Below are 23,128 nucleotides of genomic sequence, written 5' to 3' on the forward strand. Positions count from 1 at the left end.
GAAAAAAGTATTTCAAAAGAGTCAAATATACAGTGATCCTTCTACTGTGTTGTATAGTCATCATTTCCCAAAAGACATGCCTAGTTCAGTCTTTATCGGTGTCAATATCAATCTCAGGATCAATGCTGGAGCAGGGTGAAAGTGATCTGCCAAGTCCCCTGGGCTTTCAGTTAAGCTTTGAGCTCTTACTGGCTTAGCCATATTTGGGGAATGGATTTTAAACACCAAGTTAATTAGGTTCTTGAAAACTTGACTCTGAGTTGACAAAAGAAGACAGAAGCTGTGGCTAGGCTCCCTGTAACATACACTGCTTTATTGTAGGAAGTCAACAGAGTGTGCAATGGCTCCAAGCTAATACCATCTTTTCTGATTTGGCTGTGACTAAATTCAGATAAATGATGTTATGAAGTTATATTAATGCATTGTGTTAAGTTGTTCATTGTGTGACTGGAAATCACCTAAGTGGTACTTTGGTACCAGAGTAATTTTGAAAATGGCACATAAAAGCTCCTATTACCTGGCTTGTAACACCAGCTTGTAAATCTGTTGTGAAAGTCGGACTGTTCAATTCAATGTCTAGTGGCATTCTAGACATCTTTAAACATACCAGTTTGAGCAGAGGACAGGTCTTCCACAGGTGCTGTCAAATCTTTCAGCTCACTGAAGGTATTTCAAATATACCTAAGGGGCACCTGAAATGGGACTAGACATCTGTATTTTGGCTTCCTACACTAGTTGTAAATCAGGTGGGATTAAGGTTATTTTTGGATAAGAAACTCAAAGTTGGATAAAAATAGTAATAGGACCTTACACAACCAAAACAGCATGTATGAGTATATGCCTGCATTACCTCTCTGTTGCTGTATGTTACCAAAGCTGCTGTGGATCCTCAGCAAGACCTTGGCAAAGCCTGAGTAAGTGCAGTCATGCTGAGTCCAGGATCTACTGAAGTCACAGCCAGAGGATAACCCGAAAACCAAAACTGATAAGAACCCATTTCAGCAAAACCACATGTGATAGAGCAATGTAAAATTGTGTGGGGAGGCTTAATAACTCTTTATTTACTATACAAGCATGGGCTGTTAATACTATCCTCTTTTTTTTATTTTTTTTTATTTTATTTATTTTTAAATGCTTGCAGCCAACTTGATTTATACTAACTTTTCCCTCCAGGTATTGCAGGAATCATTTTTTTCCTCTGAGGGCTGGGAGTTCTGTTCAGATGGTAAAATTCATTAAAATACCTTAGCAGGTGGGAACAGAATTCCAGAACAAAGGAAGAATCAGTCTTCTGTTGGGAGGGAGGCTAGGAGTTAGCCCATAATTTCTTATTGCACTCTCTTTTGTTTCACTACCCCTTTTTGAGGTGCCATCCCTCAATGGCAGAGACACAAGGTAGTGAAATAGCTGGTCTGTTGCAAATGCAGGAGTTGGAATGAAGAGAAGTAGCAGTCCTAGAGCAGCAGATAATCATGAGAATACAATCTTGTCTGCAGGCAACAGTTTGCCTTTTTGAAACGTATGATTTTAATGTTGCAGAGTGCTATGAATAGCTTTCTCTTATTTCTTGTTATTTGAATTGCAAGGGCAGGATAAGTTATCCATTGTTTAAAAACATCACACCAAAGATGCATCTGTCTTAGTGCTTTAGTCTTACATGACTGAAATATTTTCCAAAATGAATCGGTGGTACGCATGCTTAAATGACCTAGCTGAACTCTAAATGCAGGAGATTTGGTACCTACTTAAACTATGGAAGAATGAATTACTAACACAGACTCTTTTTAGTGTGTTGAAGAAGAAAATGTGTGTTTATCATTATTAGCTTAAGAGTAGTGACGATTAAAATTTAGGAAGAAAGTACAAAATGGAACAGTCCCTGTTAATTTGGTCTCTGGATCAACAGAAGCCCATGGCATTAACCTTTGGGTTATTAATATGTTGATGGAGGGAAGGATTAAGAAAAGGGCAGGTTGTGGGACACAAATGGCTCAAAGGCCAGAGGCAAATAATCTTGTATTGACTCCAGTTCTAAAAAAAATAGATTCAAGGCAGATATTAGAACATTTCCAAAGGTGCTTCTGTGGTCGAGTGAAGTCAGTTCACGACTGAGATTCTTCCTCTGTTCTGGGATTGGAGAAGCAGGTATTCAAACTGTTAATCATGGTTAAGACTAGAGTAAAATAAATGTCATTTCAAGGCTAGTGCTTTACTGGGAAGACAGTGATACGTCCTATCTCAGAGCACACAGCGTATGAAAGCAAATGAACTTACTGAATCTTCATTCCAAAATGTTATGCCTGTCCCCCCTGTGACTATGGTAAAACATTTGCCACTTGTTCTGCCTTACCCTGCTATCACTGTAATTACATTAGCCATGCTGCATGGACTTGACTTCTGAACAGCAGTCCTACAGGTTCCACCCTGGGGGTTTGCAAAATGGGTTTCTCCATTCCATAGTCCATTTCCTTCTGGTTGTGGATGCCCCTATGGGAGCTGATGTGGCAGATGCTGAGGGCTTAGATCAAAAATAGATCATTATGTGGAAAAACTGAAGAGTAATCCGGATCCCTTCCTTCTGTGAAAAACATTGTAGCTGTGCTGAAAATGGGATTACAATGGCTAAAGATAATCATGAGAGGTCAACTTTTATCTCATTAAAGTCCCACTTTGTTTTTGATGCCAGTGGAAAGTCAGTGAGTATTCCCTGGCAGAAAGTGGTGCAAACAAAGCTGCACAGCAGGCTGCCAGCCAGGAGCTCCAGGGTCCTAATCCTCACTGACTTACTGTGACCTTGGGTGAGGCATTTCAATTCTGCTTCCCTGTCTTGTAACCTAGAGTTAGCAATTACATGTTTCAAAGGATTTGAGTTGAATAGCTGTTAATTTTAAAGCATTTTCAAAATTATAATCTCTGCATACATGTTAAGGTTTAATCCCGCAAACCTGAATAGCATGGTTGATACTGAAAATGGAGGACCTACTGGGCTCCAGGGCAAGGAACATGATGATGAAGTGACCTCAGTCTGAGCAAAACAGGTTTTCAGACAGTAACTCTCAGTGGAGTAATTCAGGAGTAATTCCCTGTTCTTCTGAAGTGGGAGAACACAAGCCAATTCCATTAGCAGGAGTGGCTGTGGGACTGGGAGAATGGGAGGTTAGGTATGGTGCAAAGGGAATGAGAAATGTACTGTTGGTCAGAAGTAGCCTGAGCTTGGATATGTGGGACAGTGGGAAAGAGGTTGTGCTCAAAGCTGGTAAGAGAATAGTTAAGCTAATAATGAGGTGTCATAGCACCATTTTGACCAAACAGAAAAGTATGTAATGTCTTAGGGTTTTTTGTTGTTGGTTTGGGTTTTTTTTTTCCTGGAATGTCTCCTTTGAGATGTAGGGCTGCTTGTTTTTCTATTCCTTGCTCAAAACAAACAGCACTTTCTAGGAAGTGAAGTTCCCTGTGATTCCAGCCACTTCAAGCAGCAGCATAAATCAACTCTAGATTAGGTTGTGCAGTTTGGAAGGCCCATGTCTGTCCAGAGTCTCCTACAGACCGTAACCAAGGTGGGGTGCCGAGCTAATCAGGTCACCAGGATGCGTTGTACAACCCTAAATGTAATTCCTGCACAGTGGGTGCCTCGGGCTGTGGGGCTGGTGGTTGCATTTATAACTGCTACACTGCTCAATTTCAAGGTCATTCAGAGGGGGAGTTGCCCATAAAATAGTCTTTAGCATTAGTGCTTAACTTGCTTTGGTGCTTTGTAATCAACATGCGTAAGTGTTAAGAACTCCTTCTTTTCTGGGCGCTCTGTGACTTTTTAGTATTGCATGGCACTGTTTTGGAGAGTGGAGAGAGGAAAATACGTACACACTTCTATGTGATGAAAAAAAACAGGTTGGTTAATGGTTACTGATGGATAGCAAATGCTTTGTGATTTATGACAAAGCAAGTCAGCAGAGCATGGAGCCTTGCAAAACACATGGGACATGGAGTAAGCTATGAGCCTGCGTTGATTGGCAAGCTGGTGAAGTACAGATAATCCGGGTTAAATATCCTTAATTGTTATCCTTCTGTATATGTCTTCCATTGCTCAGGATCATGTTGCAGTTGTTATCTGGTGACAATTAGAAGGACACTGGTGTTGCTATACCAGAAGTGCTACATTTCACTTAGGAAAAAGTGGTTTTCTCAGTGCTCTGCAATCTGTACCAGTGTGTCGCAGCAGCATCATTTCTAGTAACATGTATAGTACTGACCAGTCAGCACTACCCACTGCTTAGATACCCAGTCATGTGCTGAGCAGATGACAGTCATGCCATTGCACTAGTTTGGTCATTGGAAGGGGGGGAGGGGGGAATCAAAAAAGAGGCACTTGGTTTGTCATAAAATTTTATTACATCCTAGACATTTATTCCATCTGAAGGGTTTGGGTTTTTTACTGTTGTAACAGGCTTTAAATCTACCCCTTAGGCTCCATGGAAGAACATCTGTGGCCATTTGTAATGCATATTTTACATTCTAAATCTGTAGTATGATTATGGCTTGCGTGCGTGCTGCTTCTCTACTCTGGACACTTGTCCTAGGGTATGTTCAAGAGGTGCACTCAAACAAGGCCTCGTGCGCTCTCGCCCGGACACCTGGGGTTCATCCCACGTGAACCTTTGCCTCTGAGCAAGGAGGAGCTGTGCTGAGCTGATGTTTTTCCGCTGGAGCAGCACATAACATCACAGTCCATTCAATTTTCCTCTTGTCCTTCATCTTGTGGTGTTAGCTGCATTGACACTAAAAGCTTTGCTTGTCTGCAGAGCTCAGTGTGGACACGGTTTATGGGTGCTGGATCTTGGCAGCTGGGAGCCCTTGGGTTAGGAAATGGGATGAGCAGCGAGCTTGGGCCCTTCAGCTCTGGCAAGTGAAACGAGCTCTCAGGTCTGGGGTTGCACCCGCAGCCATTTGAGTTGCAGTGGAAAAACTCCCGTCTCTGCTTGCCTTGCACTTTTCACTGGGGAGCCCGGAGCTGCCTTGAAATATTGGCTCCTCCAGCTGTAGATGACTAAATGAAGCTGTGTGGGCTGCTCACTGTCCCTGCTATCTCTTCCCATAAACACTGGAGCCTTTGTCTCTGGCCTTATCGTGCCCCTGCCATCACAGAGCCCGTTCTGTGCTCTCCTCCCAGCACAGCGCCTCTGTGATCAGGGGTCTTTTCTTCAGCTGCTCTTTGTCTCCGGGTGTTTATTGTGCCTGCTGCAGAGTGTGTTTGTTTGGGAGAGAGGAGGAGGGGCTCCTGTTTGTGTGGGGTTTATAAACCTAGTGCATTCTTCAAAAGAGATGCTGAGCAAACTGGGTGGTGTTAATATTAACCCTTCACTGCCCTGTGAGCTGCACCGAGATTTCCTCAATATGAAAAATTCTTTGGGAGGATTATGAAGCTGCTTGCTGTGTAAGGCAGGGAGTCTGTTCCCACTTTGGCCTTAACTGCCCTTCGATTTTCTGTGAATCCTGCACATATGTATCAGCAAAGAGAGCCTCCCAAAAGTGGGGAGATGTAATTGATTCTAGGATTTCCCCCGAGAAGGATTCTTGTTTTTATTGCAGACACGGGCTCAGTAGCCTTTTCTGTTTGTATAACTGTCCCTTGCATCCTGTTTATGTGGCTACATCAGACAATATCTCTTTATTATACTATATCCCAAAACTTTATGGCTCTGTAATTCAGGGCTTTTCCTTTTGAGTAGGGTCCGGAAAACAGGAATTTCTTGAATTTATAGCAATGTAGTGGCATACAATCCCTCCCCTTTGGACCAGTTTCTTTTCTTTAACCAGCTTGTTAAAGGGTTAGGATGGCTTTTACTGTTTTTTCAGTACCCATGGTCCCATATTCCAAGAGACCTTTGGAAGATGAAGATCAGCAGCTCTGAAACTTTATTTCCCTTGTAATCACATAATGCTTTGTATTAAGTTGGCTGGGGATGAGGGGAGTAAAAAACAACCACCAAACAGAACAGCATCAATTTTCTAACCTCCTTTTATTCTTCCTTCATAAGAGGATGGGAATTTATCACATGATAAATTCTTTCACCTGTGTCTGGAAGAAGCTGCAGCAACACAGTTGTCTTGGTGTTAGAAGTGCCAGGAGAGTTTTTTATTTCACTGAATCTGCAGTCAGCATAAATGTTTCAGACCTTTTATATGATTATCTGTATAAAAGGACCATAATGCCAAATGCATTAGTTTTCTGTGATAAAATTCTCGTGATAAAAACACATTGTTTTCAAAGGTGGTAGCTTTGTACTGAACTTTTACCCAGAAATCAATGGGTTTAAACTCAGCATTTCACAAAGTAATGTAAAGGGTTTTTTTATTTTTAATAATTAACATCCTGGTATTGGGGGTTGTGGTTCTTATATTGCAGGATCTACATATAACATTGTTACACTGGGAAAAAGTTCAGCGGACTGTTCCTTTGCAGGGGGTGTGAAAGGAAGAAATGCAAAATAATATGAGCTTTTTGAAACATGAATCCACACACTCAGTCATGACTAAACCTATTCAAACACTCAGGTGTGTTTTCCAAGACTGCTCTAGGCTCTAGCGTTGTTGTCATGTGACTTGTTTTCTTTATGAACTAACTCAGTTTGCCTCATCTCTTTCTCTTCAAGGAACTGTTTCAGCTGCAAAGCGCACAGGGATTCCAGCACCCCGGGAAATATCATCATCTGTATCCAGAGAGAGAGCAGTGTTGCGTGGTCAAGCCAATACTAGGAAAACACAACCCAGCCCCACCTCTTCTGGTACACCAACTCCTACCAAACACGTGCGCCCCACTAGCAAGTCCAAGCAAGAGAATGAAACGGGTGACAAGGCCGTTCTGGAATCTCAGGTTAAAGAACTCCTGGCAGAAGCTAAGACGAAAGATTCTGAAATTACCAAACTCCGTTGTGAATTGAAGAAATGCAGAGAGAAAGGGTCACTTAACGTTGAAGGAATGGGTGCTTCCAACCAAAATTTAGAAACCGTATCACCTGTTGACATTGATCCGTTAATACGGACCCTTCAGGAAAAAAACAGGACTTTTCAAAAAGAGCTTGCTAGCCTGGGAGAAGAAAATCGTGTTTTGAAAGAGAAACTGCTTTATCTAGAGAACTCTCCTCTCTCAGACACCACAACAAGCAGTGGAGGTGACAGCAGCCTCCCAACCCCAACTACTCAAGAGTCCAGTTTTGGAAGCCCATCAAAAAATGTGTCGAGAGGTGAAATGGATGAGCACAGGCAGCATGTGAATGGAGGTGCGCTGCGTAATTCGGGTTCTTCCAGCAGTGACGTAACTAAAGCTTCCTTGTCACCCGATGCATCTGATTTTGAACATATAGCAGATGTACCTTCCAGGCCAACATCCTCCAACAGCAACCACTTCAAAGGGTCCAAATGTTCCACTACAGGAAGTTCTCCAAACAATATTAGTGACCTTTCTGTTGCATCGCTTACAGAGAGAATACAAAAAATGGAGGAGAATCACCACAGCACAGCAGAAGAACTACAAGCCACTTTGCAGGAGCTGTCAGATCAACAGCAAATGGTGCAGGAGCTGACAACAGAAAATGAGAAGCTAGCGGAAGAGAAAGCTCTCCTGGAGACATCCTTTTGTCAACATAGAGATAGAGCAGAACAGCTGAGCCAAGAAAATGAGAAACTAATGACTCTTCTCCAAGAGCGAGCCAAGAATGAAGAGAGCAGAGCTCAGGAGGCGAAGGTCCTTGAACTGGAACAGAAATGTGCAGAAGTTCTTGAAAAAGCACAATTTGAAAGAGAGAAATTGCTCAACATTCAGCAACAGTTAACCAGCAGCCTGCGAAGCTTAGAACGGGAGCATCAAGATGCCCAGCAGGTGATTAAAAGCCTGAGAGAAGAAAATGAGAAGCTGCTTAAACTTGTAGAAGTGGAACAGCAGAGCAACAGCACAGTGACAAAAACTCTGGAGGACTGCAAAGTTGCCTTAGAAGGTCTAAAAATTGAGAATGGCTCTCTCAAAACCCAGTTAGAGAGTGAGAAACAAAAGGCCGCAGAAATCAATGTGATGGGATGTACTACTGACAACTCTGAGGTGCAAGAGATGCTGAAAGTGGCCCATGCAGAAAAGGATCAGTTAGAAGCATCTTGCACTGAGCTTAAACAAGAGCTGCTGAAGGCAAACAGTGAACTGAAGCGTGTTCAGGGTCTGCTGTCTAAGGTAAAGGAGTAACAGCTGTAAAGTATAATGGGTATTTATATGTCCTTCCATAAATAAGTAATTGTTGAGCCACTGATTATAAGTTTCCAGGATTTAAATTGCATGAATTAGTTTTCAGTGGAAGCTGCTATATACATGTTTTCACAGGGATAACTGTTAGCATAGCTGTGTTTGTAAATTCAAAACTAATTTCCCCTAATATCTTCTGCAGAATTTATTGTTTTAGTAGATGGAAGTGTGTTTATCAAAATTGGAGCAAGGAACTGGCCAATAAAAAATTACTTTGATATTATGTGAACAAATAGTAGTGAAAATCACTTGGTAATCCAGATGGAGAGAGAAGAGTGTGAGTAGTTAGCAGCAAATATTAAATTCCGAATAATTAATCATGATTAATTAGTAGTGAACTAATAGGCATCATTGATCATGAGAACACCAAGGACATGAGCTAACGCTCAGAAACGTATTTACAACAGCATGACTAATGGTGCGTGGTCAAGCTCCAGATGAGATTATTTTCATAAAACTAGAATATTTCTACAAAGCTGAGAAGTGTTCTGTTTTGGCATACGTAAAGTCATGGCAAAAATGTGATTTTATTTCAGAACAATTTTTCTCTGCCTCTTTTACTGGTTTGTAGCTTTGCTCCAAGCAAGCTTAAGTCAGTTACTATTTCTATTTTCTGTGTGTTCCTGGATGTTCAGAAGTGAGCAGCAATGTGAGGCATCATAGAACATGTGTTAATAAAGCACAAACCAGTGATTATGTCCCACCGTTGCAGAAAGTGATGATCAGTGTGTGCAGCCCTTCCTGTATGGATCACGAGAAGAATGGTAAAATTGGCTGGTTGCAGAAGAAGAGGGTGTTGCCAGAAAAGCACCTCCATGATCTGAGTGATTTGGAAAATCCAGATGTCCTTTCAGCTTAAATAGGTGACCACAGCAAATAGTTAGTCGAGGGAGCTCTCAAGTGCTTGCTGGAGCTGCATTTTATGAAGAATAAATGAAAAACTGCTGAGTGCTCAGACTCTACCAAAGTTTTATTGCTTGGTTTGGAAACCACAGATTTCCTCCTTCTTACTTCTCCTTTCCCTTGAATTAAGCTGTTTTGAATCATTGGCTATTTGTGACACCCAAACAAGACCACAGGCTTCTGTAAGGCTGCCCTTCAGTCAGGCTGTGCCAGTGCTGCTCACTGAATTGGCAGCCAGCACCTTGCTTTTCCATAACTTGCTCACACTCAGAGATCTCCCCCAAAATGCGGAAACATTGATCTGTGGGCCTGAGCCAGCAAACTGAAGTGCATCAGATTCCCCCTTCAGTAATTCCAGATGTCCTACATCCAGAAATATACTTATCTGCAGTAGCTAGCTCTACTACATATGTTTTCACAATCCATTGAAAGTGCACATGGTAAAAGCAGCAAAAATGTTACTGGGGACAAACTGATTGTAGTCTTGGCCCTAAGGTGGTGGTATCACTCTCATAATGTGATATGTGAATAGATGCGGAGCTTTCCAGGAATATAATTCCTCTCTGTTCATTACCTGTGGAGAATGGTTTGGAATTGCAGTCATCATACAGAAAATTTAAATTCCTTTGTAGCATCTTGTTTTATTATCATTATTATCAGGAAAGAAAACTGGAATTCATGGCTCGTTTGTGTTTCCTGAAACTGTCTCATTTGCATTGAAACTCAGTTTATACACTGCTTAGAACACAGGTTCAATTCTTAAGTCCATGAGATGTCCAATAAAATCTCTAGCGAGCGATACCTGTTAAGAAATAAAGACAGACTTGCAGCTTGCTTTCCTTCCTTCCAGGCTGAGAATGAGTGTGGTCAGCTGAAGGAGTTATGTGACCGGCAGGCTGAGCAACTGAGCAGAACCAGCCAGAAGCTGCAGGAAAAAACATCAGAGAATGAAGCAGATATAAAAAACCTGAAGGAGACCATTTTTGAGTTGGAGGACCAGGTGGAACAACATCGTGCTATAAAACTTCACAATAACCAGCTGATCAGTGACCTAGAAAGTAGGTGGAGCTGAAAAAAAGGACCTAAGTGATTTTATTCAGGGAGCTCATTGATAGCTGCAACAGGGAGGAACGAGTTCAGAGGCCATGAAGATGATCAGAGGGCTGGAGCACCTCTCCTGTGAAGACAGGTTGAGAGAGTTGGAGTGGTTGAGCCTGGAGGAAACAAAGCTCTGAGGAAACCTTATAGCAGCCTTCCAGTGCTTAGAGGGGGGCTAATAATAAAGATAGGGACAGAATTTTTAGTAGGCTCTGTAGCAACAGGACAAGGGAAAATGGCTCTAAACTAAAAGAGGGTGGATGTAGATACTAGGAAGAAATTCTTTACTGTGAGGGTGGTGAGGCTGGCCAGGGAGGCTGTGGATGCCCCAGCCCTAGAAGTGTTCAAGGCCAGGTTGGTGACAGGGCTTTGGGCAGCCTGGTCTAGTGGAAAGTGTCCCTGCCCGTGGCAGGGGGGGCTGGAACTAGGTGATCTCTAAGGTTCCTTCCAACCCAAACGATCTTATGATTCTGTGATGTGTGACAAGAGCCTCACTTTAGAAGTATTCCAGTGCTGGCTGGTCCTTTCTGTTCATGCACGAAAGTCACTATTTTAACAGTTAGTGCTATAGAGATAACATCAGAGACAGTCTTCAAGCCTCATTCTTAGCGAAGGATGTATTGCCCGTGCTAGAAATGGGAATTATTGGCCCTTTCAAAAGCTCTGGGGAAAGGTGCGGGGAGCAGAGCTGCTTCTGTGTCACAGAGGGGCCGCTGCCACCTGGTGGAGCAAGTGGCGTGTTTTGTGTACCAGTGTCGCCCCAGCGCTCGGGGGGTCTGCAAGGTAAGGGGCCCTCCACATGTGGTTCTGAAAACTTCAAAGGGACCCTACACATATGGTTCTGTAAACTTCAAAGTCTGGTTTACTGCCTCAAAATAATGACCTATTTCAAAGATGTTGGGGAAGTTTCAGTTTAGTCTGTTTAGTGGCATTACTAGAAGCAAAGCCAAATAGGCTGCTCTGCCCTCGCATTTTCACTTTTCACCCTTGCCCTTATGTGTTTAATAATCTTTTCCCTTTTTTACTGTTCCTAGGTAAAGCAATGAAGCTGGAAGAACAAAAACAAGATGCAGAGAGGCAGCTGAAGGCTCTGACTAAGCAAATGAAGGTAAGGCTTAAACTCCATGACAAAGCTAAGCTGAGCTCTTACTGCAGTCCTGGATTTGAGAAGCATAGTATTTTTCTAGGACAATTGTAGAAAGTTCCTCCTAAATCCCTTCATTCTCCATTCTCTTCACTCATTTCTAGCTGTTTCTTTTTCTGTGAAGGAAAATACAATACATCCTTTGCAAATTACTTTTGCTTTTTCTACCTATGAACTTCTTTAGAACAGCCATTCCTGCTTTGTGAATAATCTGTAGCCGTGAGCTTTTTTCAGCAACAGTGCTTGTAGTAGTATCACAAGTCTGAATGATCAATAGCTATAGGAAGAACTTTAATTACATTTTTTTTTGTACTAGAGTGGAGAGCTTAGCATTGGTTTCTTCTTTGGCAATCAGAGTTGGTACTGTGTAAAGAGGCAAGTATTTACTTTTACCTCGACATCATCTTGAAATTGTAGTGAAATCCTGGTCGCTTGTGGTCACTGAAATGGAGATCAATAACTAAGTGCTCAGCTCAAGTAGGTACATTTTTACAGCAAACAGTTTGGGGTTCTAATTGCTCTTTCTAGGAAGATACAGAAGAGTGGAGGCGTTTTCAAGCTGATCTGCAAACTGCAGTGGTTGTAGCCAATGATATCAAGTGTGAAGCCCAGCAGGAGCTGCGTGTGGTAAAGAGGAAGCTTCAGGAGGAAGAAGAGAAGAGTGCTAGACTCCAAAAGGAGCTGGATGAAGTGAAGGGCAGCAACAGGTTGGTTAATTACAAAGGCCAAGATCTGATATCTGTGACAGCTAACATGCATGCAAACAGTGCTTTGTCAATAACTATTCATTGGCTTGGATGTGCATGTTGTCTGTTTTTAACTCTTTTGACAGATTTTGTTGTCTCTTATTCTAAGATGTTTCCATTCTTTTTCTTTTTGGTGATCTAGTTCTGTCAACTAAGCCATGAAGGTTTTAATCAGCAAATATTAAGTAATAACAATTGCCGATATCCTTTTATAGCTCTGGTTTCAATAGGTTGTTCCACTGTGTTTTATTGCCTTCGTAACTCTGTGCAGCTGCATTAAACAATCTGAAAAGGTTGGTTGGCTACATAGGTTCAGTGGGACATCCAGAAGAGAACTGCTTAACCTGGGAGGAGGCAAGGACTGTATATGTTCAAATTAAAATGAGGACTAGCTGAACTTCTTTATTCTGCAAATCTGATACGTGTTGACCGAGTGATCAATGCAAGTACTAGGATTCCTCATCTCACATCTCCTGTCCTTAATGTGAAACCTATTATTTGATTAGTTGTTTTAAATGGTCTGGACTGTGGCCTCAGTTTAGCATTTAGCACAGAAGCAACTTCATCGTGCAGTGGACCCACTTGTAAAACAATTGGTGTAGTCTCTGTGGCCAGAGGGGGAACAGTAATTGTGGACCATTTGGAGATATACCCCAGCATGGTAAGCTGTATGTGTGGGGCTTCCCTCTGTGGGAGCGTGGTAACAACAAAAGTGACTTTTATAATTGAATCTGGATCCGGCACAGATGCCTTTACGCTGTGGCTTCTATGCAGTGCATGACGTTTTATGTACCACCTTTCGTTCCAAAAATCGTACTACAATTGAAGTACTAAGTAAGAAGAGGTGGAAAACAAAAGATGTATTAGAAGGAAGAACCTGAATTTCTAAAGACAGCTCTGATGCAAGCAGAGGCAGCACAGCTATGGTGATGGACAGTTGTACAGGGGGAATGAAGAAAGACAAAATAACATAGTTATACTGTTTATCAAAAATATGTATCAAATGTTGCTCCTCTAGATTATTCCATTTAATCTTTCTCCTAGTAGATTCATGGCCACTGGCAGAATAGTCACAGGAATACAGTGAATCCTGTCATTTCTTTCAGGTAGAGTAACAGTCTAGCTTTGCACATATCTGCTTGCTGTTTTCCATTCAGGAGTTTCCACAGCAGCTGTACAGTAGATGGGAGGAAAAAGATGGGAGGGCTTTTGTGCAGAGGTGTATGGATCAGGATTCCTGGATTGAAGGAACAGAAATACTTATTTTTGGAAAAATAAAGGAATGTGTTTAAGCTCCAATTTCATTATCACAGTCCCCAGTGGATGCAAAGAAAAGCTCTTACAGGCTATGTATTCAGACAAAATGATTACCAGACAGTACTTAAGTTCTTGGCTCTGTTTCCATTCCTAATTCATTCTTAATGAAATTTCTCTTGTTTAGATCAAGGCCCATATATAAGGGCAGGAATCATATACTTTTAGTTTCCTGTCTGTATTATTTTGGTTTTTAATCTGAAGATGTTTTTGATAATATCTAACTTGCATAGAAGATGACCTGCTAATTTGCAAACTGCAATATTTATCTTCCATGTATAAGGAATATGGCTGCATTGTCAGCTCTTTGGCATAAGAAGCCTGAGCTGCAAATATGGCTTTTGAAATTGGATCCCCAGAATCCATACATACCTAGTTCCAGAGGAGGTAGTCAGATACATATGTAAGTCAGTTTTGGCATTTGTCTCCCTCTTTCACATACGTATAGATATGTCTGTCTTTGCATCACATTGACTATCTGTATACAGCTTGCTTTGAGTATTACATTGGTTATGGAGCCAGATATGCTGTCTGCAGAGGGCAATATTTATCCTCTTTCAAATACAGGTATTGCAACCAAATTTTGTTTCTGTCAATTTAAGTAAAACCAGTTTGACTCAGTGTCCATGCGGAGAGTGCAGAACTTCTGCACTGAGTGGTATGGAGAACATAATGAAGCCTATGTAAGTCATTGTCTAAACAAACCAGGGATCAACAGCTAAGCACTGAAACTTTAAAACTGTACTGGCCTATAAAACGAATTCGTGAAGTCGCCAGAGCTCCTGCTGAGAGCCAGTTCTACACTCCCAGTTATTTTTGCATTCCTGAAGTCACTGTCTTCCCCAGCACCTCAGCTTCTTTCACCCCAAAAGTTCTGGGGATAGTCTCGTTTTTAGTCGACTTTCACAAATGCTACTGCTCAAAATCGGCAGTAGATTCTGGTACCTGTAGTGACTTTTAATGCATGCTCAGCACTGATGGAAACACTTTGTAGCATGATACCTTAACACAATCTATAAAGTATTCCTCATATTTGCTAATGCTGAGCAGCTGTGCACTCAGCTGAATATCTGATAGTCCCTAGCGAACGTTTTCTGTCTGATTTTTAAGCTCTGATTGGAAAATGTACCTTCCAAATAGCTTGCTAGTCAAAGGTTTTTGGCAAAATCTCAGCCATCTCTTGAGGGTCATTAGGCTCCACCTCATAAATTGATCTTGAAGCCAGTTTATCTCCTACAACATCCTGCCATTTTAATGTTTGCCTGTGGCTGCCTGAGTTCCTGCCTCCAAGTTTGATTTCACCGTTACATTCTTCTAATCAGACAAAAAGTCATTTTTGGTTCAGGAACAGCCAAAGAACTTGCAGAAAAAATCCTGATGAGGTCATCAGAGTTCATCTGAATGAAGGTAAGAGCCTCCCAAAGGCATCTTTAACAGATTAAATGTCTAATTCTTTGACTTAAGAATGTTGGGGGGAGGTTGGACTAGCATCAAACAGATGGAATACGGAAGAGAGGAATAAACTTGTTCCAAGTTAGTACTGATTGAAACCTACAAATCAATTAACCCATGTTTCAGACAGTCTTCTATGATATTTTACATCCTAATTAATGTTATCTAGTGGAAAGTGTCCCTGCCTATGGCAGGGGGGCTGGAACTAGATGATCTTTAAGGTCCTTTCAAACCCAAACCATTCTATGATTCTATGATACAATTCTTCTGCAGTAAAATGCAAAAACTTACAATCCACTGTTGTATAATGTCTCCTCACACGTGGTGGAAATGGAAATTAGAAATGGAAATTAGATAGTCTCCATCCTTGGAGGTTTTCAAGACCAGACAGGATAAGACCCTGTGTCACCTGGTCTGACCTCATAGCTGACCTTGCTTTGGGCAGGAAATTAGACTGGGTGACTTCCTGAGATCCCTTCCAATCTCAATTATGCTATGATCCGGTAGCAAGTTTCATCTTTTCAGAACACTCACCTTGAAATACTATTTTTTTGTAGCTGTTTTAGTAGTGAAAAAAACCCACAACTCTATTGGGTTTGTAACACAAAGGAAGAAGGTTGTGGCTCAAAGTACTCTTATTATGGACAGCTCTTTTTGGCTTAGTTACACCCATTCCCAAGCCTTTCTGGCAATACACTATTTAGCAGCAGTGAAAGCTTCAAGGTTTTGCTTTGACTCTTCCCCTTCAAATTCTCAAAATTATTTTGGCACTATAACATTATGTGCCTTGAACCAAGAGCATGAAGGGAAGACAGTTTGGCTGGGAGTAGAAAACAGAAATTATATCTGTAATTAAATGAGCGACTTCTTAGAATAATAAAAAAATTAACCAAATCCTCAAATGGAAGCCTAAAGTGAAGATTGTGATGTATCCCACTAATTTGCTTCTATTCTTTCTCCTAAAATCTCAAATGCCACAGCACGGCAGTGTTACATGCTTTTTCTCCTGGAAATAAGCTTGTACTCTATGTGTATTAAACCCTGCTGTCAGTCTGTATGTGCTGATGTGCTGCTCATCTGTGCCTGTGTTTTGCAGCTGTTCTGTCTTGTAGAGGTTTGATAGTTCATTCAGCTCTCTGAAAGTAAGTGAACTAGAATGTCGGAGCAGGGTCCTTCAAGTACTGCTTGTTTGCTCTAGTTAGTGACTCCTCAGAGTTGCTTGTTTGGTGATTTTTTTTTTTTCTTGTTTGTTTCTTCTCCTTTTATTTTATACACTGGATGGAGATTATTCCATCCCTTTTGGTGTAAGGACCCTGAAACACAAACTCTGACTGAGGTAGAGCAACTCTAGTTGTCTGGATGGGTTCATGTACCTATTTTGAATGAATAGTCCTAAATTATTAGGGGACAGGAAAGCCAGGAACACTACCATCCCTGTCCTTTGAAATTGGTTCCCTGGCTTTAAATGCTTAATTTCTTCCTATCTGAGCAACAGATTTTTTTTCTCTTGGATTTTGTACTGATGCTTGCTCATCAAGTCCCAAAGCTGAGTTAATGGAGTGTTAAGGCACTTCAGCTGTCCTAGCAACACCATCAGCATTTTCCCCTCTCCCCTTTATTTGGTGATGATGGGATGATTAACTATAAAATAGAGAGCTCAGGATGGGCATTGTATTGCTTCTAACTTTCCTGGTTGTTGTCTGTATCTCCACAGGTGCCTGATCTCTACCAGCTAACACAGCCCTGATTGGATGCATAGCCAGGCCTATGAGACACTTCAGGACATACCTTCAACTTGCAGCTGAAAAAGGGAAGTTTCAATTCGAGAAAACACCTCCAGTTTTTTATTGCCCTGCAAAAGTCAAGTGTATCGCAAAGTGTGAATGCTGCTCAGGTCCACGTCCTTCCCATGGGCAAGAGCCTGTTTCTTTGTTTCAGAAGGCTTCTCTCTTCAGAAGACTCCAGGAGGCAGAAAAAAAGTCTGAATTAGTCTAAAGCCAGCTAGGCCATGAGAAGTAATCACAGGGATTTGGGAAACTGAAGTAACTGAGGACTTTTTTTGAGGGATGGGGGTATTTGCCCTGACACAGAAGTTCAACCATGCCATTTTAAGCTTAAGCAAAAAATAAAACTGAATGTGTATGTCTGATTTGTAAAATTTAATGTGCATACACATTATGAGTTTTGCATATAGATCTATCTCTGTGTGTCTGAATACATGTATGCGTACAGATCGGTATGTATACATACACACACACTCTCAAGTGATAAGTTTCTGAAATCCAGCAGGAAAACTGAATAGAAGCATGAAGTTATTTATTCAGTATTGGCTGCTTTGATGATTTCATTTTTTTTAATATTGTATTGACAAGGCAGTCGCCACTGGGTGGCATATCTGACTTGGTGTGTGTTAGGAAGCGGGGTGGTGCCCAAGGAGCAAGTCCTGCTTTAACTTTCATGGAGAATGTGTGATGTGAGGTTTGTCCTGGCTGTGAGAATTGCAGATAGAGAGATGAGGAGGAAAAGAAATTAATATCTCAAGCCCCTAGTAAATATCCTTTCAGAAAGGAGTCTTTCTCATGTCCTTAACTCAGGTGAAGTATATGATGATCAGGGAGAACTTGCTGAAGTTCAGCTTTGCAACTGGAGGCACCTGGAGAGAGCTTTACTTGGATGCTAAGGAGAAACTCAGAAGTCACCATCTCTACCAGGAGATCGTCAGGATTCGTTCCAGAACTGGAATTTCATGTTTTGGCTGTGGGATTCCTGTCCCCTCTCCTTCTGGATGTGAAGACCTAGCAAGGGCCTGGTCTCAGAGCAGGCTAAGCTAGTAGAGAATTCTGCGGGATGTCCTGGCTTTGGCATGGCCTTCACCTTTGTGCCATGCTGCTGGAGTGTATGCATATATGCACACTTGTGTTGCCTTTCTTTTCTGTGCTGGCAGCTGTTGAATGTTGGTTTTTATGTTTAAGAAATATATATTGAAGTGCCAAATAAATGTTTAAGTGTCTGGAATTGTCTGCTGCCTGCCCTTGGCCTCTCTTCTGTTCTGTGCATCAGTAGCTGTGTGTCTTCTTTGTGTCCCTTGGAAGTTCAGGAGGATTCACCAACAATGACAGGAACCGTGTCAAAGACTCTGTGTCAATCTATTGCAGAGTAATTATTTCTGAAAATATGGTTCTGTGGTCCTAGGCCACCTGTAACAAAGAGGTCATTGGAGAGTTTAGAAATTTCACAAACACATGAAGGTGGCAGCGGCTGCTGCTGCTGCCAAAACCTATACATGAAGCACAGAAAAGACTTCCACCTTGTTGGTTGTCTGTTGTCCACGTACTCCACACCTAGAAAACAAGGAGACTGACTCTTGCAATTAGAGAATAGCTCACTGCATCTACTTCCCTTACCAGTGAATCAATGAAACTAGGCAGTAGTTTTGTAAAAAGGACCATACATTTAAATTAGTGGCAAAAGTGCTCAGCTTCTTCCTGGAGCTGCTCCACTTAAGCCAGCTGCACTTGCAGCATTTATCTATGCAAGCCATTCATTCTTGTTTCAGGGAAAGCATACAACAGTAGATGACATTTTGTTTAAATCCATCCTTTTTGTGGCAGAGCTTGCTTAGTCTTCTCGGGTGGTCTAAGCTATACTAAACTGAATAAGTTCTGTGCACAAGGAGTAATTTTTGGTTTGACGTTATGGCTTCTCATTAATCTTTCCAAATCATGTTCTCTACTGTCCTCCCGAATTAGCTTGCTACTGCAAGTTAAGCTCTCACTCTTCTGCTTCTCTATTAAGAAACCCATATATGTACACATACATGCATCCCCTTATACAGATTTTTCTCCTTAAAAATGGAAGGTACTCAGAGTTTCATATTTCTCCATTGCTTGTGGCTGGCATGTGTGGTTTTAGTTGAAGCAAATAGGTCTTGGCACTGTTCTTCCTGCCTTTCATGCCAAGGTTTGCAGCATGAGAGGTCTCAGTTTTCTGATGTGATTGTGTTTAATCTAGGAGATTGTTTCATGGTGCATTAGAAGCCAATTACAAATACAGACTAAAGATTACAGGAAGCATCCTAACAACATTGGAACTGGTAGTAGCTCCAGTGTTTGAATTTTCACAATTACTCTGTACAATGACAGAATAATGATGTGATTTCTCAGTGGACTTTTCTGTGGCATGGTGTAGGGGCTGGTCTAATTACTCTAGCATGTTTGCATCCTTTTGCAATCAGAGGCTGGACTGAGCAGACTAGTCTCGTGAAGTTTGAGCTGTTCTCAGAGTTAAATCTTAACCAATGAAGTAATGGCCACCTAGAGCATACCTCTGGCTTACTTTATTCTCAAGACTTGCCAGTTGGCCTACAGGCATTTACTGTTCCTTTCTTATTCTGATAATACTCGATGAACCTTGTGCATACCCTTGTTTACCTGGATAACTAGACAGAACTTTAGCATAGTGGCCTACTTAATTCTTGAAAGTGTAAAGGATTTTGTTGGGTGGTTTGGTATCTTGAGACAGAAATCTACCCTTCCTCCATACTTTACTAGAAGCAGGACTCCTTTAGTTAGACAAAAACACAAAGCTAAAGTGTAGATGCTATCACCTGTTGATTTGTTGTTTATGCTTTATGAAGCCAAAGAAGAAAAAGTGAAGGGTAGAACTTAGCCAGCAAAACACTAGCTGCCTCAGAACTCTGAATCTTATCCAATCTGCCTTTCCTCCTTATTGGATTAAACGGAGAATGGAACTGAAATGGCTTTTTTTCTCTAGCCATCTGCCTCTGCCGGCTCCCCTGGCACATGAGGAGCTTGAATGAATTAGCAAAGAAATAGCCAATATCTGCTTAAAGACAGCACCTCCTTAAGCTCTGCCAAAAATAGAAACATGAGTCACTCTTATTCACTGACACCCTTTAGCCCCTTACATTTTGTAGATTGTGATGCCAAAAGGGAAAGAAAAAGGCTTTGACTTCTATTTTTAGCTCAACAGAAGCTGTTATACCCCATAGGCACTTTCTGGATGGAGTCTTCCAGCCTTCTTACGAAACGATTTCTGGGTTTGTATTCAAGTAGCTCTTGATGCCTACAGTACTTAAAAGTGGTTATACCTCAGAGCCTGTAGATCAGTATATGTTTCTTAAGCAGCTAGGAGATCAGGAAAGTAATGTATAAATACTTTCTTTCTACGTGACTAGACTTTGTTATCTAATTGCAGCTGTCCTAAACTAAAGCTAGGTAATTACACTTGAAGTATACCTGACAGCTACCAGGTAAGTAGTACAGTGCTAAACAATGTGAGCCAGATCTGTAAAATATGTGATGAGAAGCAACAGTTATGCTGTTTAACACAGCTGTGGACTTTCCTGTGCTAACTCCTGTAAGTTCAGCACCGAATCTTTAACTCAGAATTTCTTTTCAATGGAGTAACTTAATGATCCTTCCTGTTAAAATGTGAGCCTTGCTTCTGAGTTTGTCTATCTTCATTCTAGCTATTGAATTTTGATATTCTTTTGTCTGCTAGGACAAAGCACTTAACAGTTTCGTTCCCCATATAACTGCTTATGGATTGTGATTGAGGGTTTGCTTGTTCAGCGGATGCCCTTGCTGTTAAGCTGCAAGAGTTGAGTTTCCAGAGTTTTCATTATGAAGTATATTTTCTGGTTTAACTTTTATAACTTTTATCTGAACCCTGTCCAATTACTTATTTTATTTCCAGTTATGGCATTTTCACTGTAACAATTACTCCAGTGGTGGTCAAGCCGATTAAAAATAATTTAAAATAATGCGTAAAATAACATCTTTCTCTTTGGTTACTTTCCTCATACACTGAGGACCACAGTAGCCCCTTGGTCCCTGTGCTGTGTTGAAAGCCCATCTTCAGGTAATTATTGATGAATACTCACAGGTCATATCAAACTGCTTTTTTTCTTGATAATCCTCCATCCTGCTTGAGGATGGGGAATGGGGATGATATGGTTAACAACGCAGAAAAATTTGTTAGGTTCAGTGTTTGCCAGGCTCCCCAAGAAAAGAACATGGACATTCTAATGAGTGATTCATATTCTGGGCATTACAATAAAAAATGTGCATCACTGGATTTTCCTTACTACATATAAAGATCTTTAATCTCTGCTTGCACTTCCTGTTGCCCCTGACTTTGATCTGGTTTCTGCTTTGCAGGCTGACAGCTGAAGAGGTAGAATCTTTGGAGGCAGACACAACCAACCGCTGGCAAGGAGTCTGTATTAGCAGAGCATCTCCCACACCGTCAGAATCTGCAGCCACTGTGAAGTCACTGATAAAATCATTTGATTTAGGATGCTCAGGTATTTGAACACTGTATTTTGTAGTAAAATTTTTCTAGCAGCAAGCAGGCAATTTTTGCCATTTTGTGCTGCTTTTTGCTTCTTACTGAATATTTTCTGCCAGTGCTTCATACATAAATACTATCTCTAGAATGTCGCTACACCAGTGCTTCCCTGTTCTGACAAGAGGGAGATGGTTGGTTTTGAAATGCAAATGTTTCTATGTTTTTTCCTTGCAGGTAGCACTGGACAAAATATCACAGTTCACAAGGTCCCCAGAAGCCCTCTAAGTGGAATTCCAGTGAGGACAGCCCCAGCAGCTGCTGTTTCACCCATGCAGGTACAAGGAGCTCTTTCTATCCTTGTAATTTTAAAATGGGTAGATGCAGTGTGTGCTACAGCATGACATAGCTTCAGCATGCCAACGTGCATATGTTGACAAGGGGAAGGGGAAACTCATCTGTTTATTTGCTGTGGAACATCAAATGCTGTAGTACTAACAAAAAGGATCAAAGTGAGTTTGTCTTTGACTTCAGCTTAGAGGTCTCAGTGGACGGATGTGAACTTTTCGGAATACAATTCTGAACTTTAATCGCTGTTGACCAGAAAATAGGTTTTGATTTATTGGGAGCGAGTTACAAGAAACATCAAACTAAACTAGGTAGTTGGCACAAGGAGTTAAGAGAAATGGGATAGTAAGTTTCTAAGATGTGTGATTCCAGTTAGCCAGTAAGTTCATATAGAATGAAGAGCTCTTACAGTTTGAGGCTTTTTTCTGCTGAAGCATATCTGCTCTGGAAAGTAGTACTACTTATCTCACTGTAACAGTTAACTTTCTGTTAAGCAACTTTCAAATCTGTGATGCAATGTTATTGGAAATAGTGCTGTTTAATGGAGAAACAAATGCACTGTGCTTTCTGATTTCCACATGCACTGAAGGTGGCATACCATCAGACTGCTAACATTTCTAGGATAGAGAAGTCATTGTATGTTTTTTGTCTGGGTGGTCACTGAAATTAAGACAGGATATTCCCCTCTGAATCTGGGTAAGAAACAGTTGTGAGGCTAGGGTGTTTAGCTCTGAAGAATCAAATGACTTTGAAAGACCATTTAGGAAATGTGCTCACACACATTTCTTTGAAAGAATCAGCAAAGGAAGTTTAAAGAATGGGATTAAATAGAGGTCTGGGAACCTTCTATTAGTGCATGGCTGAGGGGGTAGTAATGCTGAAAACTGGTGCTGGAGCTGCAGAGACAAGAATCCTTCTGACTTATGATTTGGAGTGCTGGGGACAGAGGCAGGGTTAGGAAGAGGCATTCTTTCTTTGGGTTTGTGGCTCTAGATTACGTTTGGCAGGAGAAAAAAATGGTGCAAATAGAAATGTGAAGGAGTTCAGGAACCAGTATATTACCAGCTAAAAATATTGTCTCTTTTGTCCTTTTATTTTTCACAACCATCTGTCCAGCTCTAGGTACAGCTGATATCTTATTGAAAGGTTTCTGTATCCCTCCACCTGCTTTGTGAACTTGAGACAGCAGGAACATCTCTTCTTTCTGCTTGCCTATTTAAGCCTGATGGCTAGTGTTGTTTTAATTATCTTTTGTACATTTGTTTGTTTCACAGAGACATTCTGTTTATAATAATGCCAAGCCAGCCAGCAAGGGCGTCGCCAGACATACAGATCTTTCAGACCTTCCACTTGCAGGTAAGTTACTGTAAACATTCAGATGTTGCCTCTTTTCACTACCAAAAGCTTGTCATTTAACCCTCTGCCTGGGCCATTTTTCCTCTTCTCGTATGGTCAAATGAAACATGAAAAAGTGTCTTCTGCGTCTTTGTTTTAGTGAGCTTATTAATTTTTCCCATCTTGATCGTA

General features: G+C 41.3%; 1 protein-coding gene across 6 annotated transcripts in view; it reads left to right on the forward strand.

The window, feature by feature from the left end:
• Positions 1-23,128, forward strand: part of SPECC1 (sperm antigen with calponin homology and coiled-coil domains 1) — an 89,288-nt gene that overhangs the window by 38,383 nt on the left and 27,777 nt on the right. For 5 of the 6 annotated variants that reach the window (XM_040617098.1, XM_040617088.1, XM_040617108.1 and 2 more), the window contains 7 exons: positions 6,651-8,218; positions 10,041-10,248; positions 11,323-11,396; positions 11,961-12,139; positions 21,127-21,272; positions 21,491-21,591; positions 22,876-22,957. In XM_040617098.1, the coding sequence (XP_040473032.1) occupies positions 6,651-8,218; positions 10,041-10,248; positions 11,323-11,396; positions 11,961-12,139; positions 21,127-21,272; positions 21,491-21,591; positions 22,876-22,957 (2,358 nt within the window). The other variant, XM_040617135.1, reaches the window with a different exon arrangement.

This window comes from Falco naumanni, chromosome 1 (assembly GCF_017639655.2).
Source record: "Falco naumanni isolate bFalNau1 chromosome 1, bFalNau1.pat, whole genome shotgun sequence".
Classification (NCBI taxonomy): Eukaryota; Metazoa; Chordata; class Aves; order Falconiformes; family Falconidae; genus Falco; species Falco naumanni.